General features: G+C 33.2%; 3 protein-coding genes across 6 annotated transcripts; all 3 read right to left on the reverse strand.

Annotated features, from left to right (window-relative positions):
- Nucleotides 1–1,266: 1,266 nt before the first annotated feature.
- On the reverse strand, nt 1,267–1,728 carry LOC114424013 (transcription initiation factor IIB-like). The gene has a single exon (XM_028390892.1). The coding sequence runs from the start codon at nt 1,726–1,728 to the stop codon at nt 1,267–1,269; it is 462 nt and encodes a 153-aa protein (XP_028246693.1).
- A 1,825-nt stretch (nt 1,729–3,553) lies between these two features.
- LOC114424014 (transcription initiation factor IIB-like) lies at nt 3,554–3,910 on the reverse strand. The gene has a single exon (XM_028390893.1). It carries the CDS (start codon nt 3,908–3,910, stop codon nt 3,554–3,556), a length of 357 nt encoding a protein of 118 aa, XP_028246694.1.
- A 6,128-nt stretch (nt 3,911–10,038) lies between these two features.
- On the reverse strand, nt 10,039–21,500 carry LOC114422701. Of its 4 annotated transcripts, none has more exons than XM_028389184.1 (16): nt 21,380–21,499; nt 21,098–21,164; nt 20,904–21,023; nt 20,715–20,775; nt 18,891–20,379; nt 18,740–18,771; nt 18,129–18,261; nt 17,349–17,446; nt 16,869–16,913; nt 15,692–15,797; nt 15,233–15,359; nt 14,157–14,272; nt 13,248–13,324; nt 11,899–12,033; nt 10,746–10,814; nt 10,039–10,515 (listed from the first exon to the last, which is right to left on the reverse strand). In XM_028389184.1, the coding sequence occupies exons 3-16, from the start codon at nt 21,014–21,016 to the stop codon at nt 10,243–10,245; spliced, it is 2,874 nt and encodes a 957-aa protein (XP_028244985.1). In that variant the 5' UTR covers nt 21,017–21,023; nt 21,098–21,164; nt 21,380–21,499; the 3' UTR covers nt 10,039–10,242. The 4 variants fall into 4 exon arrangements, 3 of the variants coding, with proteins under 3 accessions (XP_028244985.1, XP_028244983.1, XP_028244984.1); XR_003668715.1 differs by lacking the exon at nt 21,098–21,164 and adding an exon at nt 11,138–11,369 and having other exon boundaries at nt 10,454–10,515; nt 21,380–21,500; XM_028389182.1 differs by lacking the exon at nt 21,098–21,164 and having other exon boundaries at nt 21,380–21,500.
- Between the last annotated feature and the right edge of the window lie 4,838 nt (nt 21,501–26,338).

Raw genomic sequence — 26,338 nt, forward strand, 5'->3', positions numbered from 1 at the left:
TATACCTTCTTTACTGTATATTCCTTCACTTAACAAGCTTTTGCAACTTTTTTGGTGTCTAACCCAATTAAATACAAATTCTCATCAAGATAGATACGAAATTCAAAACTTGGATTTCAAATAAAAGAAAAAACTTATAGAGAAGTTGGTCAAGTTTCAATGGCTTGTTGATATTTTTTATTGCAATATACCATAATCCATAAAAAAATATTACAAAAAAATCTAAAAATTTAGTGAGGGACGAAAAAATAAAATTATTCATGTTTAGACAAATTTTTAGCATAAAAATTCAATCAATTACAATGTAAATTATTTTTTATCATTCTTCTCTCATCACTTGTATGTCTAAATAGATAGACAAGCATTATAAAAAAGAAAAGGATAGATAGACAAATGGATATGTAAGAATTTCACTTTACATATTTCATGTTTTATAGTTATGGATAGTGAATAACAATTTTATTAGGAGGAAAGAAGTAGGCAATAGGAGGAAAAAACTATGCCACCAGAGTGTTTGATTGAAGGGAAGGAAAAGAAAAATAAAAACAGCATCAACATTTCATATGAAACTCTAGAATTTGAAAAGGGAAATGATATTTAGATACCTATATGCCATTAGACACCAAGATATTAAGAGATCCAAATAAAAGAGAAATATGTCAATTAAACATGATAAGTAATATATGATATGTGAAAAAGAGCTTAGATAAAAAGAAATAAAAGGATAGTCTAACTTATCCCAATTAAAAATGAGATTAAATAATCCCTAGAAGATTATTAGTGTGATTAAAAAAATTATATCAACCATTTTGAAGTATATAGTTAATTGCAACAATATCTTTTATAAGGTTGTTTAATCATATTTTTATTTATAGTAAGTTAAACAATCTCATAAGAACAATGCTTTTTCAAAATTTACTTTTTTTTCAAACATCTAATTAACATTTATGTTTTTCTGTTTCTTTCTTCTTAATTATTATATCATTTATCATACATATACTTATCTCATTTTATTGCTCTCTCACTGAATGTAAAATACTGAGTATTCAAGAGTAATTTTTTAATAAAGAATAAGTAATACTCATATCCTTATATTTACATATTAGAATTTAGATAACTAAAGCAAGAGAAGTCAAAAGAAAACCCTACCTTGAAAGTGCACCATATTATCTGAAGAAAGTTGATCAACCATATATATAGTTGTTGCCAAAACGGAAGAAGGTTTGCTCCTTACAATAAACTCTTGAGCTTTGTGCAGCACTTCTCTCATAGCTTTGATGACATGGTTGTCAAGGCCAAGAGATTGGTGCATAAGCGTTCACCTAAGTCCAAGGCTTGTGTCTTGCCATAATTTCTGCCCACCTGAAAATGCTTTTTGAACACTCCTATGACCTTGTTAATATGTTTATTCTTCTCTTTGGCTCCTCCAGAAACACTTTGCATTTCCTTTACAGTCCTTGGAAATTCCTCTTCTTGACATGCCAAGTACAAGCATGCCACCATAGAGGCCCTTGAATGTCTTCTCCGTCCCCTAAATACCCTACTACCTTCTGCTTTCTTGTATAGTTCCTTGGCATGATTTTTTATGCTCCAAACCAAGCCTAAGTTATTAGCCATTTGTTCCATGGTCAAGAGCACGGCTACAAGATTGCAATCTCTCTTCAGTTTTCTCTTGGCATCCCTGTTGGCATTCTTGATTCCCCGTTGATTCTTACAAGTTTTTACCATATCACTATTGTTATTGTCATACGAGGAGGGGTGTGTAACAAGAGTGCTAAGGCCAACTCCAATAATCTAACAGTAATAGTGGCTCTGATATCATTTGTTGAAATTTTTAATAAACCTTATAAAATATCAAATGAGTACAAAAACACATTACGTCAAATTATCAAGAGGTTTTAAAGAATACCCGAATCCATAGAACTTGATCAACACGCAGTGAAATCTTACACTGGTCACGAACAATTGGTTTAATGATCTTCCTCTATCAAATCACTTTTATTCCTTAGGGGACCTTCGTTTTCTCTTCATATGGGGAGAGGAGAAACTGTTTCTTGATTTGGTGTATTGGGAATCATAACCATGCCTTAGGTTTTAACCTATTAGGGTTCTCATGATCTCCTAATGCGCCAAACTGATTTCCGCTCATTAAGTCCATATCAATTTTGTTGACAATCTAATGAGTTCATTGAATTAGATCATTTTATATTAAACTCATATAAATGTAAATAGCTAATATAAATGTTATAATATAATATGTAGTTCATATTAATTAATTAGGAATTATAAAATTCCTAACACGAATGAAGATGTTAGAACGACATTGGCTCCATCGAAAGATGAGATTCAACAATACAGAGTCGCTTTATGTCCTCAACATTGGCATACCAGCCCGGAATCTGAACCAACGCAAGGGAATGAAGATCTTTGTATACCTTCTTCAATGTCTCTTTCCACACTTTACAAGCTTTTGCAACTTGGTCCATGCCTAATCCAATTAAATGAAAATTCTCCTCAAGATACATACGAAATTCAAAACTTTAATTTTAAAGAAAAGAAGCTAGAGACTTATAGAGAAATTGGTGGGCAAGTTTCAACTGCTTTTTAATGTGCCATAATCCATCCAAAAAAATATTACAAAAAAGAATCTAACAATTAAGTGAGGGGTGAAAAAAAAAGGGAAATTCTTCATGTATAGTACAAAACTTTTAACATGAAAATTCAAGTTAATCAATTACAATGTAAATTATTTTTATCATTTCTCTCACACGTGTGTAGTCATGTAAGAATTTCACTGTAGATATTTCATAATTTATAATTATTCATTGTGAATAAAAGTTTTCTTGAGGAGGAAAAAAGTAGGCAATGGCAAAATAAAAAATTGTGCCACCATAGTGAGTTTGATTGTAGGGAAGGAAAAGAAAATCAAAAACATCTTCAACATTTCCTAAGAAACTCAAGAATTTGAGTAATGGAAATGATATACTTAGACACCTATTGGCCATTAGACACCAAGAAAGAGATTCAAATAGAAGAAAAATGTATAAATATGATAAGTAATATCATATATCAAATTAAAAGAGCTCAGATAAAAATAAATAATGGATTGTCTTTTTTCTATACATTATGAAGGGATTGTTTAATTTATCTCAAGTAAAAATTAGATTAAATAATTTTGAGAAGATAATTAATGCAATTAAAAAATTATATCAATTTGAATTACATAACTAATTACACCAATCTATCTTTTATAAGATGTTTAACCATATTTTTATTTAGCATAAGATAGAGAACCTTATAAGAACAATGATTTTTCAACATTTTATTTTTCCAAACATCTAATTAACGTTTATGTTTTTCTCTTTTTTTTCTTCTTGTCACATTATAATAGCATTTATCATACATATAATTTTTTTTCATTTTATTGCTCTTTCACTTAATGTCAAAAAAACATTTTGAGTGTTCAAGAATCATTATTGAATAAAGAATAAGTATGCAATATTCAAATCCTTATATTTAAATGTTGGAGTGTAGACATCTAAAGCAAGAGAAGTCAAAGGATAACCCTGCCTTGAAAGATCTTATTCTTCGAAGAAAGCTGATCAACCATATCAATTGTTGTTGCCAAGATGATAGAAGGCTTCCTCCTTACATAAAACTCGTGTGCTTTGTGCAGCACTTCTCTCACAGCCTTAATTACATGATTGGCAAGGCCAAGCTCGGAGCAGAAGCATTCACCTATGTCTAGGGCTTGTGCCTTGTCATAATTTTTGCCTACCTGCAAATGCTTATTGAATACTCCTATAGCCTTGTTAATCTGCTTCTCTTTGGCTCCACCAGCAACACTTTGAATTTCCTTTACTGTCCTTGGAAAACCCTCTTCTTGACATGCCAAGTACAAGCATGCCATCATAGAGGCCCTTGAATGTCTTCTCCACTTAAATATCTTTCGACCTTGTGCTTTCTTGTAGAGTTCCTTAGCATGATTTTTTATGCTCCAAACAAAACCTAAGTTATTAGCAATTTATTCCATGGTACTGAGGGCTTCAGCTAGGAGATTGTAATCTCTCGCTGAATATTTCCCGTTGATTGTTGAGAGTGTTTACCTTAAGTCACTATTGGAGGGTGTATGTGCAACACTAGTGCTAAGGCCAGCTCCACTAGTCAGTAAAGGGGCACTCAAACTGGATTCTTTTTTGTGATGCTCATTTTGATCATTATCATTGTCATCATCATCCTAGCCACATTTGGTGTAGAGTCTCTGTTTTGGTGTTTCTTCTTCTACTCGAGAACGAAGCCACATTCGGAGCAGATTGTATCCCCAGCACTGTGATCATACACTAATGGAGTGTAGCTTGCTTTTGCAGTCACTGCAATACTCTTCATCTACCAATGCCATATGTAACATCCCAATTTTTCGTAAATAAATTTAAAAAGTTTTTTAGTAAAAATAAATAAATAAATAAATATAGAGCAAATAATAGGCTGAGTACCCTAGGTATAAATAGTTATGTTAAGTCAGCTGCCTCCTTTTGGCCTCATTTTCGTTTTTCACCTTCTCCTCTCAAAACCCTTTCTTTTTCCCGCAGCCTACCAAACCTGTCTCAGAAAAACAACGATCTCGAACACGTTCACCGTTGGATTGTCGTGAAATTTGAGTATCATGTTCGCAACCCAATTCCGAACATTCTCACCGTTGGGAATTTCAAAATCATATCTGAGCTTAGAGGAAAATCCTTCGCATTGTAGCATTTTAATTTCCCGCAGAAACCCAAAACTGTCTCGGTAAAACTACGATCCCGGTTTCGTTAGCCGTTGGATTTTCATGAAATTTGGATATGTTGTTTGAAATTCAATTCCGCACGCTTCCACCGTTGATATTTGCGAGATAATATTCGCGGAGGGAGATAAAGGAATCGCATAAAGACAGTACAAGTGGAGGTTTCAATCTCTTCTTCGTCTCTCTGACGTTTGGGAATTCTATCGGAGCAGTCGGAGGAATAATTGAAAGAATTTCAGGGAACCGCTAGAGATGTTGCTATCGCTGGCTGAAGACACGTGAGTCCGCTCAGAGGTAAGGGATGAGTTATTCACAGTTGGGGATTAGTGAGAACATGTGTAAGGATCCTTAGAGGATTAAATTGGAGTTTTATTTTGAGATATTTATTAAATTGCAATTTTTCCTTTATGATTATAAATAAAATATTGATGTCCTAATGAAAATTGCTTGATAAATTGTGCTCTTAATATTTGTATATTTCGACCAATGATTTTGATATAATTGTGTAATATTATTTAAGGGGTTTTAGTCCTAATGTTGTGATAGTCTTTTATATAAATTGTTATATTGAGGATATGAAATGATGATTCAAATTGTGAGTATGTGATGAATTGTAGAAGAACATGTTGCTTTGAGATTATAATATTGTTATTGAGATTGAGTATAAGTGTAAAATTCAACATGTGTTAATTTGTGAGATATGTGTAAACATGTGATGGTGAATTGTGATACTATGAGATGTGAAAGTGTGAATGAGTTCTAGTTGTGGATAAGTGTGTAGTTAACACTTGATGTGAAATTACTTGTGTTGTAAGCTATGAATTGTACAATAATCCGACCAGTGTTATCTTGAGAAAAGCGTTGATGCGCAGTGTTAAAGAGAAAATGTAGGTTTCCTATTTAGGAACCAGTGTTAAATCGTAGCGCAATTGTGTTGAACATGTTTAAAACACGAGTGTAAGGTCATGGGTATTGTATAATTCATGAGCAGTGTCTGCATGTAAAAAAAATTATTTTAGGGGTTGGACTTGAATCAGGAGGGAGAGGCCCTAACGGACTCTTCGGAGTGTAGGCCTTGGGGGTCACCGGGTTTGAGTGCTCCTTTAAGCCTATGCTGATCCCATAAGGTTGGAGCATTCTCGCAAAACATCGTGACCCTGACTGGTCTCCCTATGATCTTACTTAGTGAGAGTGACCTGACAAACCCATTGTGTGGTGTGTCTTGTTATGTACTCCTAAGCGCCCCAGGGTGGTTTTCACTGACATGGTACCACATTGCATATAGGATTGAGTCTTAGCATAACTGTTGCATATGATTGCTAATTGATGTGTTATTATATCTTGATCGAAGTGTGGGATTCTTGTGTAATGTGATTGATGATTGAAAAGTGAATTTTGAATGACGAAGTGGTGAAGTTACGTGAGCTATGTTTAAGCAAGTGGTATCTCATTTATATAATATGTATACTTAATTGTCTTGTTTCTCTATTAGCTAGGAATGTGATAACTCACTCCCTGTGTGTTGTTGTGTTTGGATCCTGTGATGATCTTGAACTTGTGTTCGGGGGAGCAGATGAATAGGTGGATGACTATGAAGAACCTCATGCTAGAGGACACGGGAATACAACGCTTTGATAGGATGTGACATTAGGATATAGGTTCTATATTAATTGTATGAAGCTTAGACGACTTTGTTTGAGTCGATAATACTTTATTATTTATTTGGACAAGTTTGAATATGATGTAGAAGAAAATGAATGTGAGCCTTTTTCCCCTTTGAAAGACTTGTTTAAAAAAATGTTTTAAAAATACTTTTAATTAATATTTGAAATTTTTTTTATTCCTTATTAGTATATATGTGAGGGGTAGAGGGTGTCACACCATATGTATATTTCTCTTTGTTTATATGCTTTTTTGATCAAAATGAAATGGTTTTATGTAGGAGTTTTAGTGGGGTTTTTTTTACGATGGAGTCTTAGTGTTTCGGATTAATTGAAGAGGATGGTACTATTGTAACATCTTATTTTTCATAAATAAGTTAAAAAGGTTTTTTAGTAAAAAAAAATAAAGTTTTATAAAATAGTGAGATTTATTCATTTGATAAGAAATAAAATAGAGTTTTTTTATAAAATAATAAAAATAAATAAATAGAGTAAATAATAGTTTATGAGTACCCTATCTATAAATAGCATCTTAGGTCAGTTTTCAGACTGACGATACTCTCTACACCTCCTCTTCCTCTCAATTTTGCTTTCTCTTCTCCTTCTTCCAAAATTCTCTCTTTTTCCTGTATACCACCAAATCTGTCTCAGAAAAATGACGATCTCGAACTGATTCACCGTTGGATCGTCATGAAATTGGAGCACCAGGTTTGGAACTCATTTCCAAACATTTTCACCGTTGGGAATTAAGAAAAACCATCGTGAAATTTTGATATATGGTTCGCGATTCATTTCCACACATCTTCATCATTGGGATATGCAAAATAACATCTGTGGAGGGAGAAATATTCATCGTACATAGACAATGGAATGGAGGCTTCAATCCATTCTCCTCCTCTCTAACATTTAGGAACCTATCAGAGCAATCAGAGGAAAAACTTGAGGAATCTCAAGAAACCGCTAGAGATGTCGCTATTGCTGTCACAATACGCACGTGAGCCTGCTTAGAGGTAAGGGATGAGTTATTCACAATTGGGGAGTAGTGAGAATATTTGTAGGGATCTTTAGAGTATCAATTGGAATGAGTTTTAGGGTGTTTCTGTAAATTTTGATTTTATCCTTACAATTATAACTGTGAATTATATATGTTTGACAAACCAATTGATGTCCCAATGAGAAATTGATGTGTTTTTGTGTTGAGTGTGAACCCTTAAAAAAAATTGAGTTCTTTTTATTCACGTGAACTATACTCTAAATAATATTTTTTTAATTACTTATTTTATACGTGTGTGTGTGTGTGTGTGTGTGTGTGTGTGTGTGTGACATAATGAGATGTGAAATTGTGAACATGAGTTTTAGTTGTGAATAAGTGTGTGATTAACACCTGATGTGACATTACTTGTGATGTGAGTTGTGAATTATACAATAGTCCAACCAGTGTTATATTGAGAAAAGTGTTGATGTGCAATGTTAAAGGAAAAATGTAGGTTTTCTATTTAGGAACCAGTGTTAAATTGTAGTGTAATGTGTTAAACGTGTTTGAAACACGAGTGTGAGGTCATGAGCAGTGTCTATAAATTGAATATGTGATAAATTGTGGAATAGCATGTTGCTTTGAGATTATAATATTGTTATTGAGATTGAGTATAAGTGAAAGTTGAACATGTGTTAATTTGTGAGATACATGTAAACATGTGATGGTGGATTGTGACATTATAAGATGTGAAATTGTGAACATGAGTTTTAGTTGTGAATAAGTGTATGGTTAACACTTGATGTGACATCACTTGTGTTATGAGCTGTGAATTATACAATAACCCAACCAGTGTTTATCTTGAGAAAAGTGTTGATGCACAGTGTTAAAGGGAAAGTGTAGGTTTTCTATTTAGGAACCAGTGTTAAATTGTAGCACAATGTGTTGAACATGTTTAAAACATGAGTGTGAGGTCATGAGTATTGTATAATTCATGAGCTGTGTCTGCATGCAAAAATTGTTTTAGGGGTTGGACCTGAATCAGGAGGGAGAGGCCCTGACAGACTCTTTGTAGTGTAGGCCTTGGGGGTAAATACACCCAGTTTGAGTGTTCTTTAAGCCTGTGCCGATCCCACATGGTTGGAGCATTCTCGTAAAACAGCGTGACCCTGACTGGTCTCTCTATGATTTTACTTAGTAAGAGTGACCTGACATACCCATTTTGTGATGTGTCTTGCTATGTACTCCTAAGTGCCTCAATGTGGTTTTTCACTAACATGGTACCACATTACATATAGGCTTGAGTCTTAGCATAATGCTTGCTAATTGTTTATTATGAAATTGATGTGTTATTATATGTCTTGATCGGGGTGTGTGATTCATGTGTAATGTGATTGATGATTGAAAAGTGAATTTTAAATGACAAAGTGGTAGAATTACGTGAGTTGTGTTGAAGTAAGTTGTATCTCATTTATATGATATGTATATCTAGTTGTCTTGTTTCTCTATTAGTTAGAAATGTGATAACTCACTCCTTGTGTGTTGTTTGTGTTTGGATCCTATGATGATCTTGAACTTTGTATTCAGGGGAGCAAATGACTAGGTGAATTACTTTAAGGAACCTTGTGCTGAAACACGTCAGGACACAATGCTCTGATAGGATGTGACATTAGAGTATAGGTTTCTATATTAATTGTATGAAGTCTTGGAGGACATTGTTTGAGCCAAAGTGGTTTTATTATTTATTCGAACAAGTTTACTATGATGCAAGGAAAATGAATGTGAGCCTTTTACCCTTTTGAAAGACTTTTATTTAAATGTGTTTTAAGAACTTTTAATTAATTATAATTTATTTATCATTTTATTATTAGTACATATATGTATGGGATAGAGGGTGTCACAATTATTACAGAAGAATTGCATCATTCACTCAATCGTTAATAAATGACAATAACTCGATATATGTGGTAAATGCTAAAAAAAGAGAGAAATTTTTTGTAATATATCTGTAAAACTTATTTGACTTGTAGTGTTAATCATTAGTTATTTGTCAGTGTTTTTGGTATAATTAATCTTTCTGTAAATTAGTTAATTTCCTAGTAAATATTAAAGATAAGATATATCACATTAAAATTTATCAATTAGATTTTCCGTTAAATATCAATCATCAATATTAACAGACATAAATAATTTATATTGTGGGAGAGTGTGAGAGATTTTTAAAATTTGAAAGGTTGTATTATAAATCAATTAATATTTTATCCATATATATACTGATGTGTTTCTTTATCAAGGGTCATGATATGTGTTTCATGTAGATGTGTAAGTATGTATAGATGTGATTGACTTGTAAAAAATGAATAGATATGATTCATCATCTTCATATATGATATGTGACTTCCAAGCATCATGAAATGTGACTTTTCATCGAAGATCATGAGATGTCAAACTTTATAAGTCATTTTAAGACAAACCAGTCTTTATTGCATGTTGTGAATCTAATAGATTGGATTTCAAGGAGGGTTAGTCAAACCTCTTTTAGAGGAAACAAAGTTGCAAGTGCATTCTTTATGGGCTCTCACAAAGCAACATAGTTTTAATACACACGGCTACATTTAAACAAATGTAACTCAAAATGCAGATGAAATTTATTGTTTTTTTATGGAGGCATTTGACTCAAGCTCATACGAAGCAGATAAGAAATACCTTATCTGTTTGTTCGTTACATGTTACAAACAAATTTTTTTTTCCTATGATATGTGTGCTTTATTGAAGCTATTTTCAATTTCCATTACAGAATAGAGCAATGTCTATAGATTGGTATTAAACTATTGTCTCAACCACACTTGGTAGTCTGGTCCTTTGTCAACAAACTTCTGCCAGCTCCCTTCCAATTGGTTTTCCTTGGAGGGATTCCAATCAAACTGCCCAAGCTTCATTACCAGCGCATCACCAACCTGAGCTACATAACCTTCATTGTTTGCATGGTATATCTTGATAGAGCTCCGACAATGGATCCCAGCTCGTCTCCGAGCGTCAATCAACTCGGTTAATACATCGTGGATGCCAAAATCATAGAAATGGTCATAAAATATTGTAGGCTGCAAAAAAAAGAATAAACACAACAAAAATAAAGATAGGGCCTTGAAGATTTCAAGATCTGTGTAAGCAAACAGATTACCTTAATTCCTTATTCCTTGCAAACAAGAAACTACAATTTTTTAAGCAACTACAAATACAGTTCAATTTTTTCAGGAAAATATTATTTAACTTCCTTAAAAATGACAGTTGTACCATGAAAGCATTAGATGATATTGTATTAAGGACTCACAGTTCCAGGATGAGTCAAAATATATGCATATCCCTGCATGAGCTTATCCCGTGGGAATGGCCAGTGGCCCTGAAAATAAAATGAAATGTTAAGTCCATTTTTCTCGTTCTCTAGCATTGTTTGTAATTTGAACATAAAGGCAGTAATAGTAATGCAACAATACGTCATGGCTCACAATTACCAAGGGAAAAAAAGATCAAATGTTGCAATCAATGGAAAACAAAAGAATCTTATGTTACAGCCACAAACTTAAAGCTATAGACAAGATGTTATTGCTACATTGATATAGAAGAAAGATACAAGGAAAACCATAATATTTAAAATGATTGGGCTACAGATTAAATTGCATTTATCTAGGATTATGATCAAAGACTTAGACTAAGTAGAAGTACCTGATCAATTACATAGGCCAAATTTATGGTGCTATGAACCAAATCAACGAGAACCAACCACAGGAGTAGAAACCAAAACCTCAAATGTAGCTAAGTTCAATGCAATATTTCCCTTGTACATCTATATGATACCAAAGACTAAGACTGGTGGATTTTTAAGTTTTCGTTCGCCAAAAATTTATCTCTCACAGTACCCAGAGCATGATCTTATACAAGGTGATACTCTTCAGGCCTAGATTTCAAAAATTTACCAACAACATTGTCAGGACAGAGGGGAATAAGAAGTTAGTTAGGGAAAGTTAGGATGTTAGTCAGTTAGCTAGAGAGGTTAGTGAGATAAATAAATAAATAGGAGGATGGAAGGGAAAAAGATTCATTCTGTTTTGTTATCATTTGGGAAACTGAGCATTAGCTCCATTGCAGAAAGGGGAAACCTTCGTAATTCAATAATCACTGTCAACACATTTTTTCCAACACTGTTTTTTCTCATCTCTCCAAGAAAATTCAGAAGCCACCATTTCTGGGTTCTTAACAATATTTGATGTGACATACTACATCAGATTATCAAATATTCTGGTCCAACATTGGTTATTATGTTCAATATTTTTTAAATAAAAAATAAAAATAGCAAAGAGAGGATAGGCTCATTACATAAAAATTTGGGAAATTTCCCATAAGTACTTGAGTGTGAGAGTCAAATGAATCAAAAGATAAACATATGAGTGTGCGTGTGTGGAGAGAGAAAGAGAGAGAGTTCATACTTGTGTGGACCCGGTATCATGGTTCTCTAGGAATGTAACAGCACGAGAAGCCCACCATCCCATCACTCCTGTTGGTTTCCCTTGAGGATCTATCAGTCTCCAATATTCATTATGCAGAGCAGAATGAAGTATCCCCTAAGAAAGGGTAACAAATAGAACAATCTTTAAAATGCAGAAAGATAATACCAAATTCTAGCATAAAATTATATTTTATTATTCATCTGGCTCCACCCCATGGCATAAAAAGAAATCAAAACTTGGCCAAGAGAATTTCAACATGTAAAAAACTACAGCAGTCAAATAATAGGCATGCTGTCAATTGCAATATCAAATTTTGAAAACTCCCTCTGGGATCAAGTCTTTCATTTGAACAACAGGACTTAATGGGATTAACACAAATGGCATGTAGCATGTTTGTAAACCTTGAGCAGCTCTTTAACCTAATATGCATCTCATATGCAAATCTAACTCGGGAACTGAAGTACATTCACATTCTATTGTAAAACAGCTACTTTATTGTGGAATAACTTATTTGGCCTTTTTTGGTGTGCAATGAGGTGTCTTCTCACATTGGAGCTATTTTTCATAATAGATATTATAGATTTTGGAAGAAAAAAGCAGACTATGATAAGATGGCAGTTTGTGGTTCGTGCTGTTTTTCAGTACATTTCAAAGGTGTCTCTCTTACCAATACATATCTTATGGTATAAAGTTGTATTTTCTGCTTCTCTTTGGTGTTATACTCAACCATTGATGACTGATGTGATGGGAGATTGAAGAAGTCTGAGTTATATTGACTTGCTGTTTTCTTTTATTTTTCTCTTTCTCAAGATTTATTTTCCTCCCTGAAGATGTATATTCTTATTTTCATTGACCATATTTTTCTTATATGTATCCTTTCTCAATATTTCTACACAAATAATTCCTTCAACTGAAAATTTATCCACTTAAACAAAATTTATGTTCATAATCACATCCAAATAAATAAATATAACTTAACAGTTTAATGCCATTGCCACTTGTTCTTTTATAGAGAGCAATTCAACACCACTTGATATAAATATCTAGTTTTACCAATCAGCAAAGAATATCATCATGGTATCCCTTGCTATATTCTAGAATGATTGAAGTCAAACAGGCAATAATTATAAATGCAATTCTCCAGGACATGTCAAGCTCAGACAATTCCCTTACCCCTTAATTAGGAAAAACAATAGATTTCTTGTCCATGACATCCGTTTTGCATGATTGAACTGACTTATGTCTCTTTAAAATTATATTTTCACAATAGCAAGCTTCTGGATCTGAGATCACAAAGAAACTTCATTAACTGTTGTGAAATAGAGTACCTTTGTCGTCATATCAAATGCAGATGAAGTACCACCAGTTGCATTGATCCAATTAATTATCCGTTGCCGATGAGCATCTAATTATATAAACATCATAAATATCGTGTAAGACAACAATATAAAAATAGGATATATTGAAAATATTTCATATTATTGCAATAGGAAAAAAAATGATAATAAATAAGCAGAGAATATCACATAACTGGTGTGAACACTTGCGGTGGTACTATAGAATTTCTTCAAGTTAAACACAATATTCAATCAGTAATATTAGTAATATTAAAAATATAATGTCCTATTCCTAGAGATGTCACTAACTAGGAGAGAAGTTGATAACAAATATACAGCTGTTAGTTCATTACCGCTTCCATGAAGTAATGCATGTAGTTTCCTAAAAGGTACACAGGTTACTTAGTATGATTGTTCTTGCATAAAGGGGCTCTTATGAATGCTCAAAGTGTGTCATATCCTATGATATAATATCAGATGTATTTACTGACAGAAGCTCAAATAATGTTCCCAGTACCAAAACCAAAAAAAATTGTTTCCAATTTGAGTACTTCCAGTTACAAACTGCCGGTTGAATTTCTTATTTTCCTTCCTCATTTTTTATGTTGCTTGCTATGGCCAATATGAACTGAACAAATGTCTCCTCATAAAGAGTAATGTGTACTTAGAACATAGACCATGTTTTCATGACCTACAGGACTGCTAATAATACTTAAGACTCCCCTGATACCTACCCATGGCATTAGCAATTAATATCAATTCAGTGTTTCATTCTCTTTTATCTCTCTTCCTCCCTTTACATCAAAAACCTCATAATTTCAACAATATGAACTCAACTTTTCTCAATATACAATAACTATAGACTAATATCAAATGAGTCTACAAGCAGTCAACAATAACCTTGGTTGTAACACAAACTTCCATGTTCATAGCCCAAGCTGTCCCAATATTCTCCAATGGCAAATACAGGAGTTGATGCTTCAATATATTCTTTTACATATGTACCAGAGAAACCTCTGCAGGCAGCAAATAAGGAGTTATTAAATTTTACATTAGAATAAGATAGTTATGAAACAAAAAGAACAAGATTACCTTCCCAAGTTCCATGGGATAAAAGCTAAAGATGTATAGAATATAGCAAACATAGAGAGACACCAAAACAATTAGCAAGCACAGACTACTGAAACATTTGAGATGTTAGGCTCCTTGGAACACATCTTATTACTCACTCATGAGACCGTTGATACAAGATATGAAGGTAGAGCTTTCCTATTAACAATTTTTATTATTTAGCTAAACTATTTTCGTGTACAAACTAAAATTATAACAATTTTCTAGAAAGAAAGTTCCCCTAAAGACAAATACTTCAGAGAAATGAGTCTTCTTTTTACTATGATGAGCATGCTGCTGGCAACTATTACAAACTCTAGTTTAGCATTTTCCAATGGCTACTTTTTGTCAAGGAAACACTTACCTCAAAGCTTAAGCTATTAAGTAAGGACCAAAGAATGGTTTTTACAACTTTAACATGCCACCTCTGCATGATAGATCATCCATTGGGCTTGAAATGTGATTGCCCTACTTAGGCTACTTTAATTTGTGAGGCAGAAAATTTAGCAAGAGCAGCAAAGATTGAATTCTAGACCACTTGGTTTATTGCTTTGCTCTCCCACTACATTGCTGCAGTGACTACAGAGGAATTGATCCTTATCAAATGCATTATAGTAGCAAACATAGTTGGCTATCATCAACCAATATACACAAAACATGGACTTGTCACATACATCACAAGTGCGGAGAATGGAGATGGTTATGCCAATTGATTGTTTTTACTTAGGAATTCCTTCTATTTTTATTTTTATTTTGTTTACTCCAGATTCCAGAATATATAAAGTGATAAAAGAGCATTAATAGGACTTAATGAGTAAAGAAATTGTCATAAAACCACAATACACTTAAGCAGACCAAAACAATACCTAACAAAGTCAAGACGCCATCCATCAAAACCTATATCATTGCGCAGCCAGTTCAACCACTCCTTGATATCTTTCCTTACAAAGTCCTGAGAATGATCAACATTGGGTGCAGCATGGAAGATATCACCTACATATAGCATTAAAAAAGTCTAGATAAGTAAACCTTCAAGTCTTATATAGTGGAAGTATCTGGTAAAGTGTTGTGTAGTCTTATATTGACACAAGAAGAGTGTACTCTTTTTAGGACCACGTCAACCTTGGTTCAAAAGAGGCAAACACTTGACTAATTACAAAATAATGGTTTTTAGAGATTCTTCATTTTATTTACTCGTCATAATATGATTAAGCTTCGTTTTAGTTGGAATGACAAGAAACAGCCTCAGAAGTCTCATGTAAATTACATATTAAAAAAGACAAGATTAAACTAGTGCATCATCTGCGTAGGATATATAAATATACCACTGGAAGGATTCCCGCGCCCCTGAAAATTTGGATCATCACATACAATGGCTTCAGGTCCCCATGCAAGCTTGCCACCAAAAATGTTCCAAACACCATTTGGACTCTGAAACAAGTGAAAGTTGTTAATTTCTATAACAGCCACTCAATGGCATGCATTATGAACTGTGCCTTTGAAAAGATTGCCCCAACTGGAGTTTCATATGCTAGTGTTGGATATAAAAAAATAAATAATACCATGAGTCAAAGATAAAAAAACAATCATCAGAGAACATGTATGTACAGACACAGACTGCCCATAAATAATTAACAAATTTCTGCACATTTTACAATAGAGTGAATGTAAGGACTAGTGCATAGGTCATAGGTGTTAATCTTGGTTTATTGGCAATGAAATAGTGAATGAAAAACTTTAAGAGCATGTTTGCATCAGCGTTTCAACATCCACCAATGGCATTTCATGCTTTCCAAGGCAATGCTATTTGAGGGAAGCTTTGAAATGAACATCTGTTACGTTCCATTCAAAGTTTTCGTAAACACACACTTAGTCAATGCATAGAGCTGAGTTAGATAGACAGATGACTATTGACTAACAAGTAGCGTCATATTCCCCAAAGTCAAGAATAAAATTTTCTAAAAGCTTAAGCTATTAGGAGGAATACTAGGAATAGTTTTACATCTCTAACACACCTCACATAAGAGTGACTGCAACGTAAAGCATGGACACTGGACAACTCAAAGATCTCTTTGTGCTGAAATATAATTTATTTATGAAGAATGGAGGAAAGCAAGGACAGATCAATTGGTCATATTATATTGTGGGGATTATAGTATCACAAAAATGACAAAAAAAGTACTGACCTAAAACCTTAAGCAATAAAGCAAGGAATTATGAATCCCTTCCATGGCTCCAACTCACTCATCATGCAGCATGAGATGAGGACAAAACTCAAACTCGACTATCTCATAACAGAACTATACATTACTTTATACCAGAACCTTTCATTATAAAATTAGAGAAAATAAGGGTAATACTTTAAACCTGAAACTCCGCTCTTAAACTCTTCAAACAACCACAAAATCCTCAAAGTTTAAACTTTTAATCAATGGCCCAAACAATATTTTATAACTTTTCACAGAAAATATAAACAAGAACTCAGGCTAAACAATAATTTACCTGTTTCTGTGCACATCGATGGTTAAGTACAACATCTCCCAAGGCCTATTTACAAAGGAAAAATCTTACAAAAATTAAGAATATGAAAATTTAAACACATCAAATATAACCATTAGGTCAATAGAAACAATTTAACAATATAAATTCATCTGTGCAACAGGAAACCCTCACAAGTTGAAATGAAACTCAATGAAATGGTCAAAATATTTCCTTCCAGCATTAGGCAATAAGTGACTTTATGTTTGCATTTCTCTTGTCATCAAAGAGGTACTTAACTGTTTCCATTAAGTCTTATAAAACAAGGTTATTTCATTTAAAAATAATCATGATGTATTATCATTCCCACACAATTTATCGTAAGAAGGCAACTGAGATCTCAAATGAAATGAGTAATGACTTAACATCTTCCTACCACTTAGATAAGTTGGCTCCTATACATCTTCAGGTAGTCAACTGTTCAAAATTAGCAGCACAACTTACCAGCAGATCTTGAGAATGCATTTCCTCTATACAGTATTTAAGCTCTTCCACAGAACCATAGGATGAATTCAAGTTGTAAAGATCAGAAGGCATATATCCTGCATATAATTTATACTAATCATGAATGCATGATCTGTCACGGGTTGACCATATTATCACAAAATAAATTTGATTGCCAATAAATTTAAAAAGACTTCCCTTATATGATAAAATTTGAAAAAAGCATACTATAAAGCTTGCAAAACAGCAAAAACATATATGCTTTAAATTAGATGTCATTAGAAGTTATAATCATACATTTAGTATGCATTTATTTATAGAAGTTATCCTAAGTACAAAACTGTCTGTTCCAAGGAAAGAATGGATCCATGAATTATGCTTATCTTAGACTGAGCATATTACTTTTGTTCCTTTTTTTAACACATTCACAGAAAAATAAGTGCTATGAATATAAGATAGGAAAATAGTGCTCATAAACTCATAAGTGCAATACAATACCAATCAGTTCAATGGTGCTAGTGAATATAAGGTAGGCAAATAATGCTTTACATGGAAGAAATTGACTAGATACATGCTGACTACATGAAATAAAATAAAATAAAATAAAGAACTAGATGAGCTTGCAATATAATCAAAGCTATCAAAAAAAATTAAGGAATGGGTAGGAATAACAATAAAAATAAACAGAACAGATTTTCCAGGAAAGACCTAACTAGTTTGTTTATAATAATGTGCAGTCAAGAACATTGACGAAATAATACAGAAGAAAGCAAGTGAAACCTTGAGGAGCAACAGATTCTGTTGGTGGTGGCAACCACACTGCTGTCACCCCACAATTAGATAAGTCAGCTGTTTTAGCTGCTAATTCCAGATACCAGCGCCTTCTCCAGCTCTCCCAGTTAAAACCTTGAAACTTGAGTAAAATGAATATTCATTAAAAATTCTTCCCCTTTTACCTTCCACTATACGAGGTAAATACATGCAACAGAAAATGCACATAAAAAATACTTGCAATATCAAGAGTTTATGAACAACAGCAGACAGAATCATACAAATAAAACAACCCATATGATATGATGAAATGAAAGGTAATTTAGTCAAATCAATGACAATTGGCAGATAGTGCACAATCACTAAAGGCTCTAGCGTTTTTACATGTACAGTATTGCATAATACTACACATTTTTTTATTGACACAATAAAAGTAACATGTAAAAATAAGCTAGTTGATATATCAGTTAAAATGGAATAACCACAAGAATTACATACTACAAGGGGGGAAACACATTCTATAATTATAATCACTCGATCTTATCAAATCAAAATGCATGTGTGGCTAATATACGTTGACACATAATCTGTCAAGTTATTGGGAAAGTAAATGTACTAACCACAATCTCACGTCCTGTTCCTGTTCCTGGCTCTGCATTGAAGTTATGTTAAATTTTAAATGCCAAAAGTGGAATATGTAAACAAAATAAATCTTCCTGAAGCATTTTTTATATCTAATTTCAAGAAATGCACTAAGACCAGCACATTCACCTAGTTTTGTTTGTTCAGGAGCTCTCTGCCACTGTATAGTCTTCCGATGAAGAGCACGCTCCAATGCTTTCCGCTTTTTCTCAATCGTTTCTCTTTCATAAACATGCTCAATTAAAGCATCCCCTTCCTTTGGCTTTTCTCGAGCAATGGACCATACTTCATCCACTGTAGGCAACTCCAAGGATCTGAATTTTGATGTCAATGCTTCAGCTACATCAATCTTTTTAGGTGGAAATTTGGGAGAGACAGCATTAATCCTTCTTGCCATCCATTGAGGTATCTCTCTACGAGGACCATCACTCAGTAGTTTCCATTTTTGAGAATCAACATCTGTCAAAAGGTCAATCCGTCCCCCATTAACAACATAGATAGAATCTGCATCCCCTTCATCTTGTAGCCTTTCCTTCAATAGCAATGATTCAGCCATTTCAGCTCTCTGTCTCCACATCTTCACAGCATCTTCTGATGACTTTAATGATCTCTGCAGTGCTTCACATCTTCTTAGGTAGGCATAATCTTTACAATGGACCACTTCTTTGGCAGCTTCAACAGTAGCCTTGATGTTCTTCAAATCAGCCTTAAAAGCCTTGGAAATAGCCTTTGTCCTATCTGCCACATCTTTCTTCACTTTCTCCAACATTGACTTCATCTCCTCCTCCCTCTGGAGAATGTTTTCCCTGCTTGACTCCTGGAAATCAAGCAAAGCTTTCTCTGCATCATTAGCTCTTTGTTCAAATGCCTGTAGCTGCTGTCTGGTGTTCTCCAATTCTAACTTCAGTTTATCAGCCTGACTTCTTGCCATCATCAACTCAGATTCTATATCAATTATTATTCCCTGTAACTTGATATTTTCTGCCTCGACAGCAGCTATTTCAGTAAATGGGGATGTACCATCTATAAATGTTTCCGTGGACTTCTTTGCAAGTTCCTCTGCTTTCTCTGCCACAACTAGAGCCCTTTCTATAGCATGATTTGATTTTTCCACTATGGACGATATTGTACCCTCAATTGCATCTTTAATTTGGTTTTCAATCAGATGAGCTGCTTCAGCAGCTGTGGTTTCAGCAGATGAAATTCTGAGTTGAGCATCTTCTAGTATATGAGAAGTTGCCTGCTGGAAAGCAACCTCTGCTAATTTTTCAACCTGCACAGCGAGATCAACAGCATCTTGTTTGGCAAGGACAAGCTTTGATTCCAAATTGAACTTCTCTTCCACTGAGTCCTCCAGTTTTTTCTGAAATAGAGTTTTGGCAGCCTCAAGTTCTGATATAGCTACTTCCTTGTCATGTAAAATGGTAGTGATGTATTCCTGTTTTTTAGCCTCAGAACGAGCAAGTTCTTCTAGTAATTGATCCCTCTCTTTCTCAATAATCTCTTGTCTATGTTGTGCCTCCGAAAGAGCTTTTTTGGTTACCACTAATTCATCTTCTATTCCTATAACATCATCTTGATCAACAACTACATCTGTGAGTTTGTCATCTGAATCATTCTGTCACACAAATAGAATAAATATAGGGTCACTTCCCACTATCAACTTTGTAATTTGCACCTACTTAATATAATATCATTAAAAGATATGTGAAACTCGGTCACCTTTCTGAAACCCAAATACTCAAAATGGCCAGCCTCAAAATCATGTATTTCATAAAGAACTAGATATAAGTGTAAGAATGGGAGAGATGTATTTAGAGATTTCTACCAAAAAGGGGGTACAATATTTGGTGTATCAGTTAATTGATAAACACCAACTAAACTTTTTTCTTAGAAGATGGTCCATCCATCCTAACTTCCTAAGCAATATACCAAAAAAAAAAAAGTCCTCACCAAGTGCGACAAAACAATGAGTGATGATTTGGAGATCCTTTTGTCACCAAAGAAAAAATTTCTGCAAAAAAAATAGAAAATAATAACAAAGAAGAATAAGCCATTCACTACGATATTTGTACATAAAGTGAAAAGTAACAGAAAAAACACCACAAAACACAATTCATTTCTGTAATCATTTAATCACACCTCTTTCTAACTGATGTAGCAGAAGTTGTTCTACAGATCAAAGGATGCCTGGGAACATTGAAAAATCGTGGAAATATTCCAAATGCTGCATCAGGCAACAGAGCAGCTCCCATTTTATTTCTGCATATCATTATACAATCAATTCGTGTAATATTTAACATTCTATCATCACATTGAACAGCAGAAGGGTGTACCACTGAATTAACAATAACAGCACAACACAACACTATTCCTTTTCTTCCGATCTTCTTAGCCTCACATCTAGAGCCATAACCAACAATTATCTTAAATTGAAAAAAAAATTAAAAGAAACCGTGTGATAATTAATTGGTGGCAGTAAAGATTGCAGCTGAATTGAGCTGAAAATTTGGGGAATTTGTGAATAGAAAGAGCGAATTATTGTATTGCATTGTATGAGGAGATGAATGCAGAGTTAGAAATGTGACGTAGTAGAGAGGAGAGGGAAGAGATGGGACCTGCGTGTCTATCTATGGCGCTGACAACGAGAGTTTTCCACGGCCAGAAAGTTGAATGAATACCGAAAAGTGAACAAAGTTAAGAGTCACGTTCGTTCCTTCAGAGTCAAACTGTGTAAGAAAAGTAAATATAAAGTCCTTATTTTGAGAAGTCGGTATTATCTTATCTACCGTTATTAAGGTTATTTTTGGAAGTTCAACTGAATCTGTTAGATTTTTTAATAACAACAAAACGAAGAAAGAATTTACTCTATTTATTATTTTACAATTAAGAGTGTGCTTCGATGATGAATTTTGGAATGTTAGAGAATTTTAAATTTTGGAAATTTTAATTGATTTAATTAAAATTCTTTTATTGTTAAAATTTCTTGTTTCGATGACAAGATGGTTTTGTAGAGAGTTAGTTGAAATTATTAAATAGAATGAATGGTTGGGAATTTTTATATTTTTTTCTTTTTTTATTTTTATCTTTATTTTTCTAAATTATCCCTCTATCCCTTGGACCGTCATCTCCATCACCAACCCATTGCCCTGTCGTTGGACTTTACAAACCAGCGAACCAACAACAGATCCTACAAACCAGATCTCTCTCACACCCTCCATGTCTTAGCCTAGTCAAGCCTCCACGAAGCAAGCAGTAGCAGCAATCAACAACAATGACGATTGTGTTGCCGTAGAGAGAATAGATACGAGAAGTCACTGTCATTGTTTGATTAGCAATGAAGATAACATTGTCGCAACAACCACGACGATGTTGATTAGAGATGATGTTGATTAGATTTTAGAAGTCACCACCATTGAATAGATCTACCACAGTAATGAAGGAGAGGCAGAGAGTGAGGATCTATGAGAGCAAGCGAATTATGTAACATTGAGAGCATGTGAAAGTGTGCAAACAAAGCGACTCCGAGAACAAGCGAGCAAATGTCCGCCTATGTGAAAGTCGGTAGGAATTTTAGAATTCCTTTGCTTTTGAAAAAAAATTAAAATTCTAAGTTTATAGTTAAAAACAAATTCCATTTTAAAATGCCAAATTTTTAATTTTTTTCTAAATGGGCATCCAAATAGATTATTTAGGTGGGGGGAATTTTCAATCCTCTAATTAATTACTTTCCCCATTTTAATTCTCTTATCCAAATACACTCTAACCTTGTGTTTGGATAAGGAATTTTAAAATTTCAGGGAATTTAAAATGCCTAGAATTTGAATTGGTTTGATTTTAATTTCCTTCATTTTTTAAATGTTTTGTTTGGATAAATCAATTCAAATTTCTTCAATTTTAAATTCTTTGTTTGGATATGACAATTCAATTTCCTCCATATGCAAAATTTTAATTTTATTAATATTAAACTTTATAGAAAACAAACATAATATAATTTTGAAATATTAATTAAAAAATATTTTTCAATTTTAAATAAATTTAAAAATACAAAATATTGATAATTTTAACTAAGGTTATTTTGTCAGATCACAACCAATGATATTTTTAAACCGACATCAACCAAGGCTATTTTTTGATCGACATCAAATAGGGTTTTTTGTCAAAGTATGTCAAGAATATTTGTCAGCTGACGTCAGCCGGGATTATTTTTCAGCTAACGTTGGTTGAGTCTATTTTTCAGCCGATGTTGGCTAGGTTTTTTCACCAACATTGACTAAGGTATGTTTGGCCGACACCGGCTAGGGTCTTTTCGAATGACATTGACCAAGGCTATTTTTGGCCAACGTCGGCCTAAAAAATTATAGCAAACGTTGACAAAAAAATCTACCCAATATCGGCTAAAAAATAACTTGGTGGATGCTAACCAATAGAACCTACCCGATGTCGGTCGAAAAACATCATTGGTCAACGTTGACTGAAAAATCCCTAGTCGAAGTTGACTAAAAAATAGCCCTGACAATATCGGACAAAAAACCCTATCCAACATCGGTTATAAAATAGACTTGGCTGATGTTGACTAAAAAATAGCTCTGACCGATGTCGACTGAAAAAACTCTAGTGGATGTCAACTGTAAGAACCTAGCCGATGTCGACTAAAAATAGTCATGCCCGATGTCGGTCAAAAATACCTAGTTGGTGTTAACAGAAAAAACCCTAGCCAACATTAGCCCAAAAACCTAGCTAATGTGGTTAAGAAATAGCTCTGGCTGATGTCAACCAGAAAACCCTAGTCGATGTCAGTAAAAAAATCCTAATCGACGTCGGCTAAGAAAATCTAGTTGGCATCAACCAAAACACCCTAACTAACATCGACTGAAAAATAACCCTAGCCGATATTGGCTAAAAATCTTTGGCCAATGTCAGCTGAAAACCCCTAGCAGGCGTCTACTCAAAAGTTAGTCATGACTGATGTCGGTAGAAAAAATCTAGCCAACATTGGCAAAAAAAATCATTGGTCAACATCAACTTAAAAAACCTGGATGATAATGGTCAAAAAATCCTTGACCGACATCAGCAAAAAATTCTCATGACTGATGTCAATGAGAAAATAACCCTAACCAACATTATATAAAAAAATTTAGCTGATATCGACAAAAAATAGCTTTGGTTGACATCATACAAAAAAAAATTGATCGAAAAAATATCGGCCAACGTCATTGAAAAACAACTTATGTTGATGTTGACCGTAAAAACTTTGGTCACCCGTGGTTGCGAGTGTTAAACGAGAAAGAGTCGCAAGCAAGAATGTGAGTTAGAGTGAACATCTCCGGAAAAAAAATTTCAAATTCTATATCTTTTGAGAGAATTTGAAATCACAGTGTTTTAGTCAATCAAAATGATTCATAAAAATACCAAAAATTAAATCTCTTTTCAAATATTTTATCCAAACAAGCTATTTTATCATGAATCATTTTAAATTCCTTGAAAAAATGAATTCTTCTACTGAATTGCTCCATTTTTTTAGGACATTTAAACATATACAAATTCCTTTGGTCTAATTAGTATTAAACTCGATCATTTCTCAAGTAAGATTTGCCATAGAAAAAATATCCTTAAAGAGAAAATCTCATTAAAGAAATATTAAAAGAAATATCATTTTACTAAACTTGATCATCTCTTAATTTTTACTTAATATTTATTTTTATTTTACATTTAAAATATTAAAATAAATATCATTTTAAGTATCTTCAATAAAAATTTCTCAAGTGAATTTTTTAACTTACTTTTTTGTCGTCCCTATAGTACTTTTTGTGATATTCAAAGTGTTATTTTATTATAAGAAATCCATACATATTTTTGCTCCAATGGTAAAGAAATTTCAAGAAACTCATTTTTTTTCAAGAAGTAATTTATTACAAAAGATATAGATTTATTTCGATGGGAAAAAAACAATTTTTTTCACTTAAAAGGCCCTTTAAAAAACCTTATTCGAGATGTTAATATCTAATTCATATAATTTTGAGGACTAGTTTCAGGATTTACTTTACACAAATTTTCAAAAATAAGTTTGAGGATTACCGGTCAATTTTGACATTTTATAATGAAAGAGTATCAGTTACAAAATTACTCTCATATTTTTTAAATAGATATTGTTATCTTAATTACTTATTAAATTATTACATTATGAACAACTTGGTGTTACAGAAACTCTTAATTATTTTTTTAACCAAAAAAATCTTATTATTGTTTATAATACTAATAATTACTATGAATGAATCTCTAAAATATAACTTTTTTAAATCTCACTAAGCATTGTTAAATTAAATTGTAATAACAAATTATGAATTGCTTCAAATTCTAGCTATCTCTTCAATAGCCGCAGCTAGTAATTGTTCTTGTTTTTCATCCAAACCTTTTTCTGAGAAATACTTAGTTTTGTTTTTTAGATGTATCATTTAAGTCATTAAAATTAGACAAAGAATTTAAATAATTTATTTTGAGTAAAATTCTACTTTAGTACTTATTATGTGATCCTTATTGATTAACCTTATTGTTTTGATTCCCTCAAAGTTAAATTTATATCATATGAATGGTAAAAAAGTTAATTATATGTAAATTAGACTTGATCGGTAATTTTGAAATGTTAAGAATTTAAAACTTTGAAGGATCAAATTTTAAAAAATTAACCAGTGAGTTGGTATTATTGAAAAAGATGCATGATGCGAGAATCATCTGTTCATAGATCCTTTTCACGGATTATGTTAGGGACTTACCCATAAAGAGAGCAACTTTATTAGACATTTAACTGCTAACCCAAAGAAATTAAAAAAAATGCAAAAATTCAATGTAACCACAACAATCATCAATGAAAGTTACAGATAGAAGTGAATGCACCGTAAAAGTTGCAGGAAGCACACACAATCGATGGAACAGAAAAGCAACGGTCATAGTATAATGTGTTGTTTCTCTTGCCAATTTCCATACGCTCACAAGTTTGTGAAACCTTTTCCTTCAAGCTAAAATTAGTGAATTTTATTTTGTTTTGGCTCGAATAAAAATCACTAGCTTGGCAAAATCCAGAAGTTGATGGGGGTTCAAGAATGCCATGCCAGGGCAACAGATGAAGCTATGTTGGCAAAGCATGCTTGAGAGAATGAGACTAATCACAAAAGAAAAATATTTTGGTCGTTCGTTGCCAATGGAGGCGAAAAGGGGAGACAAACCGCAGTGTTTCGAGAAGCCTTATTGCTTATTGAGAAATGAGAAATGAGAACTGAGGTTGGTGCATTCCCACTTCGCCATACACATGCAGCAGATGAATTTATTCTGCCCATTTAATTGATCAAATACTCAGTGAAATTGGGGTATAAACTTCTCTACATGCCATTTCATATTAGTAGATCTTGCAATATAGAATATGGTGTGGAAAGCTTGCTTCAGCATTCTGCCCACAAATAAGCAATTGGAAAACGCTTGGTCCTTGTGTCCTATTGTTCTTTCTGGTGTTGCAAATTTCAACTTCAATAAAATTATCTCACATTTATTTAGTAGGCTTTAAAAGAAGCATAAATACTCTC

Source organism: Glycine soja, chromosome 8, assembly GCF_004193775.1.
Source record: "Glycine soja cultivar W05 chromosome 8, ASM419377v2, whole genome shotgun sequence".
Taxonomy (NCBI): domain Eukaryota; kingdom Viridiplantae; phylum Streptophyta; class Magnoliopsida; order Fabales; family Fabaceae; genus Glycine; species Glycine soja.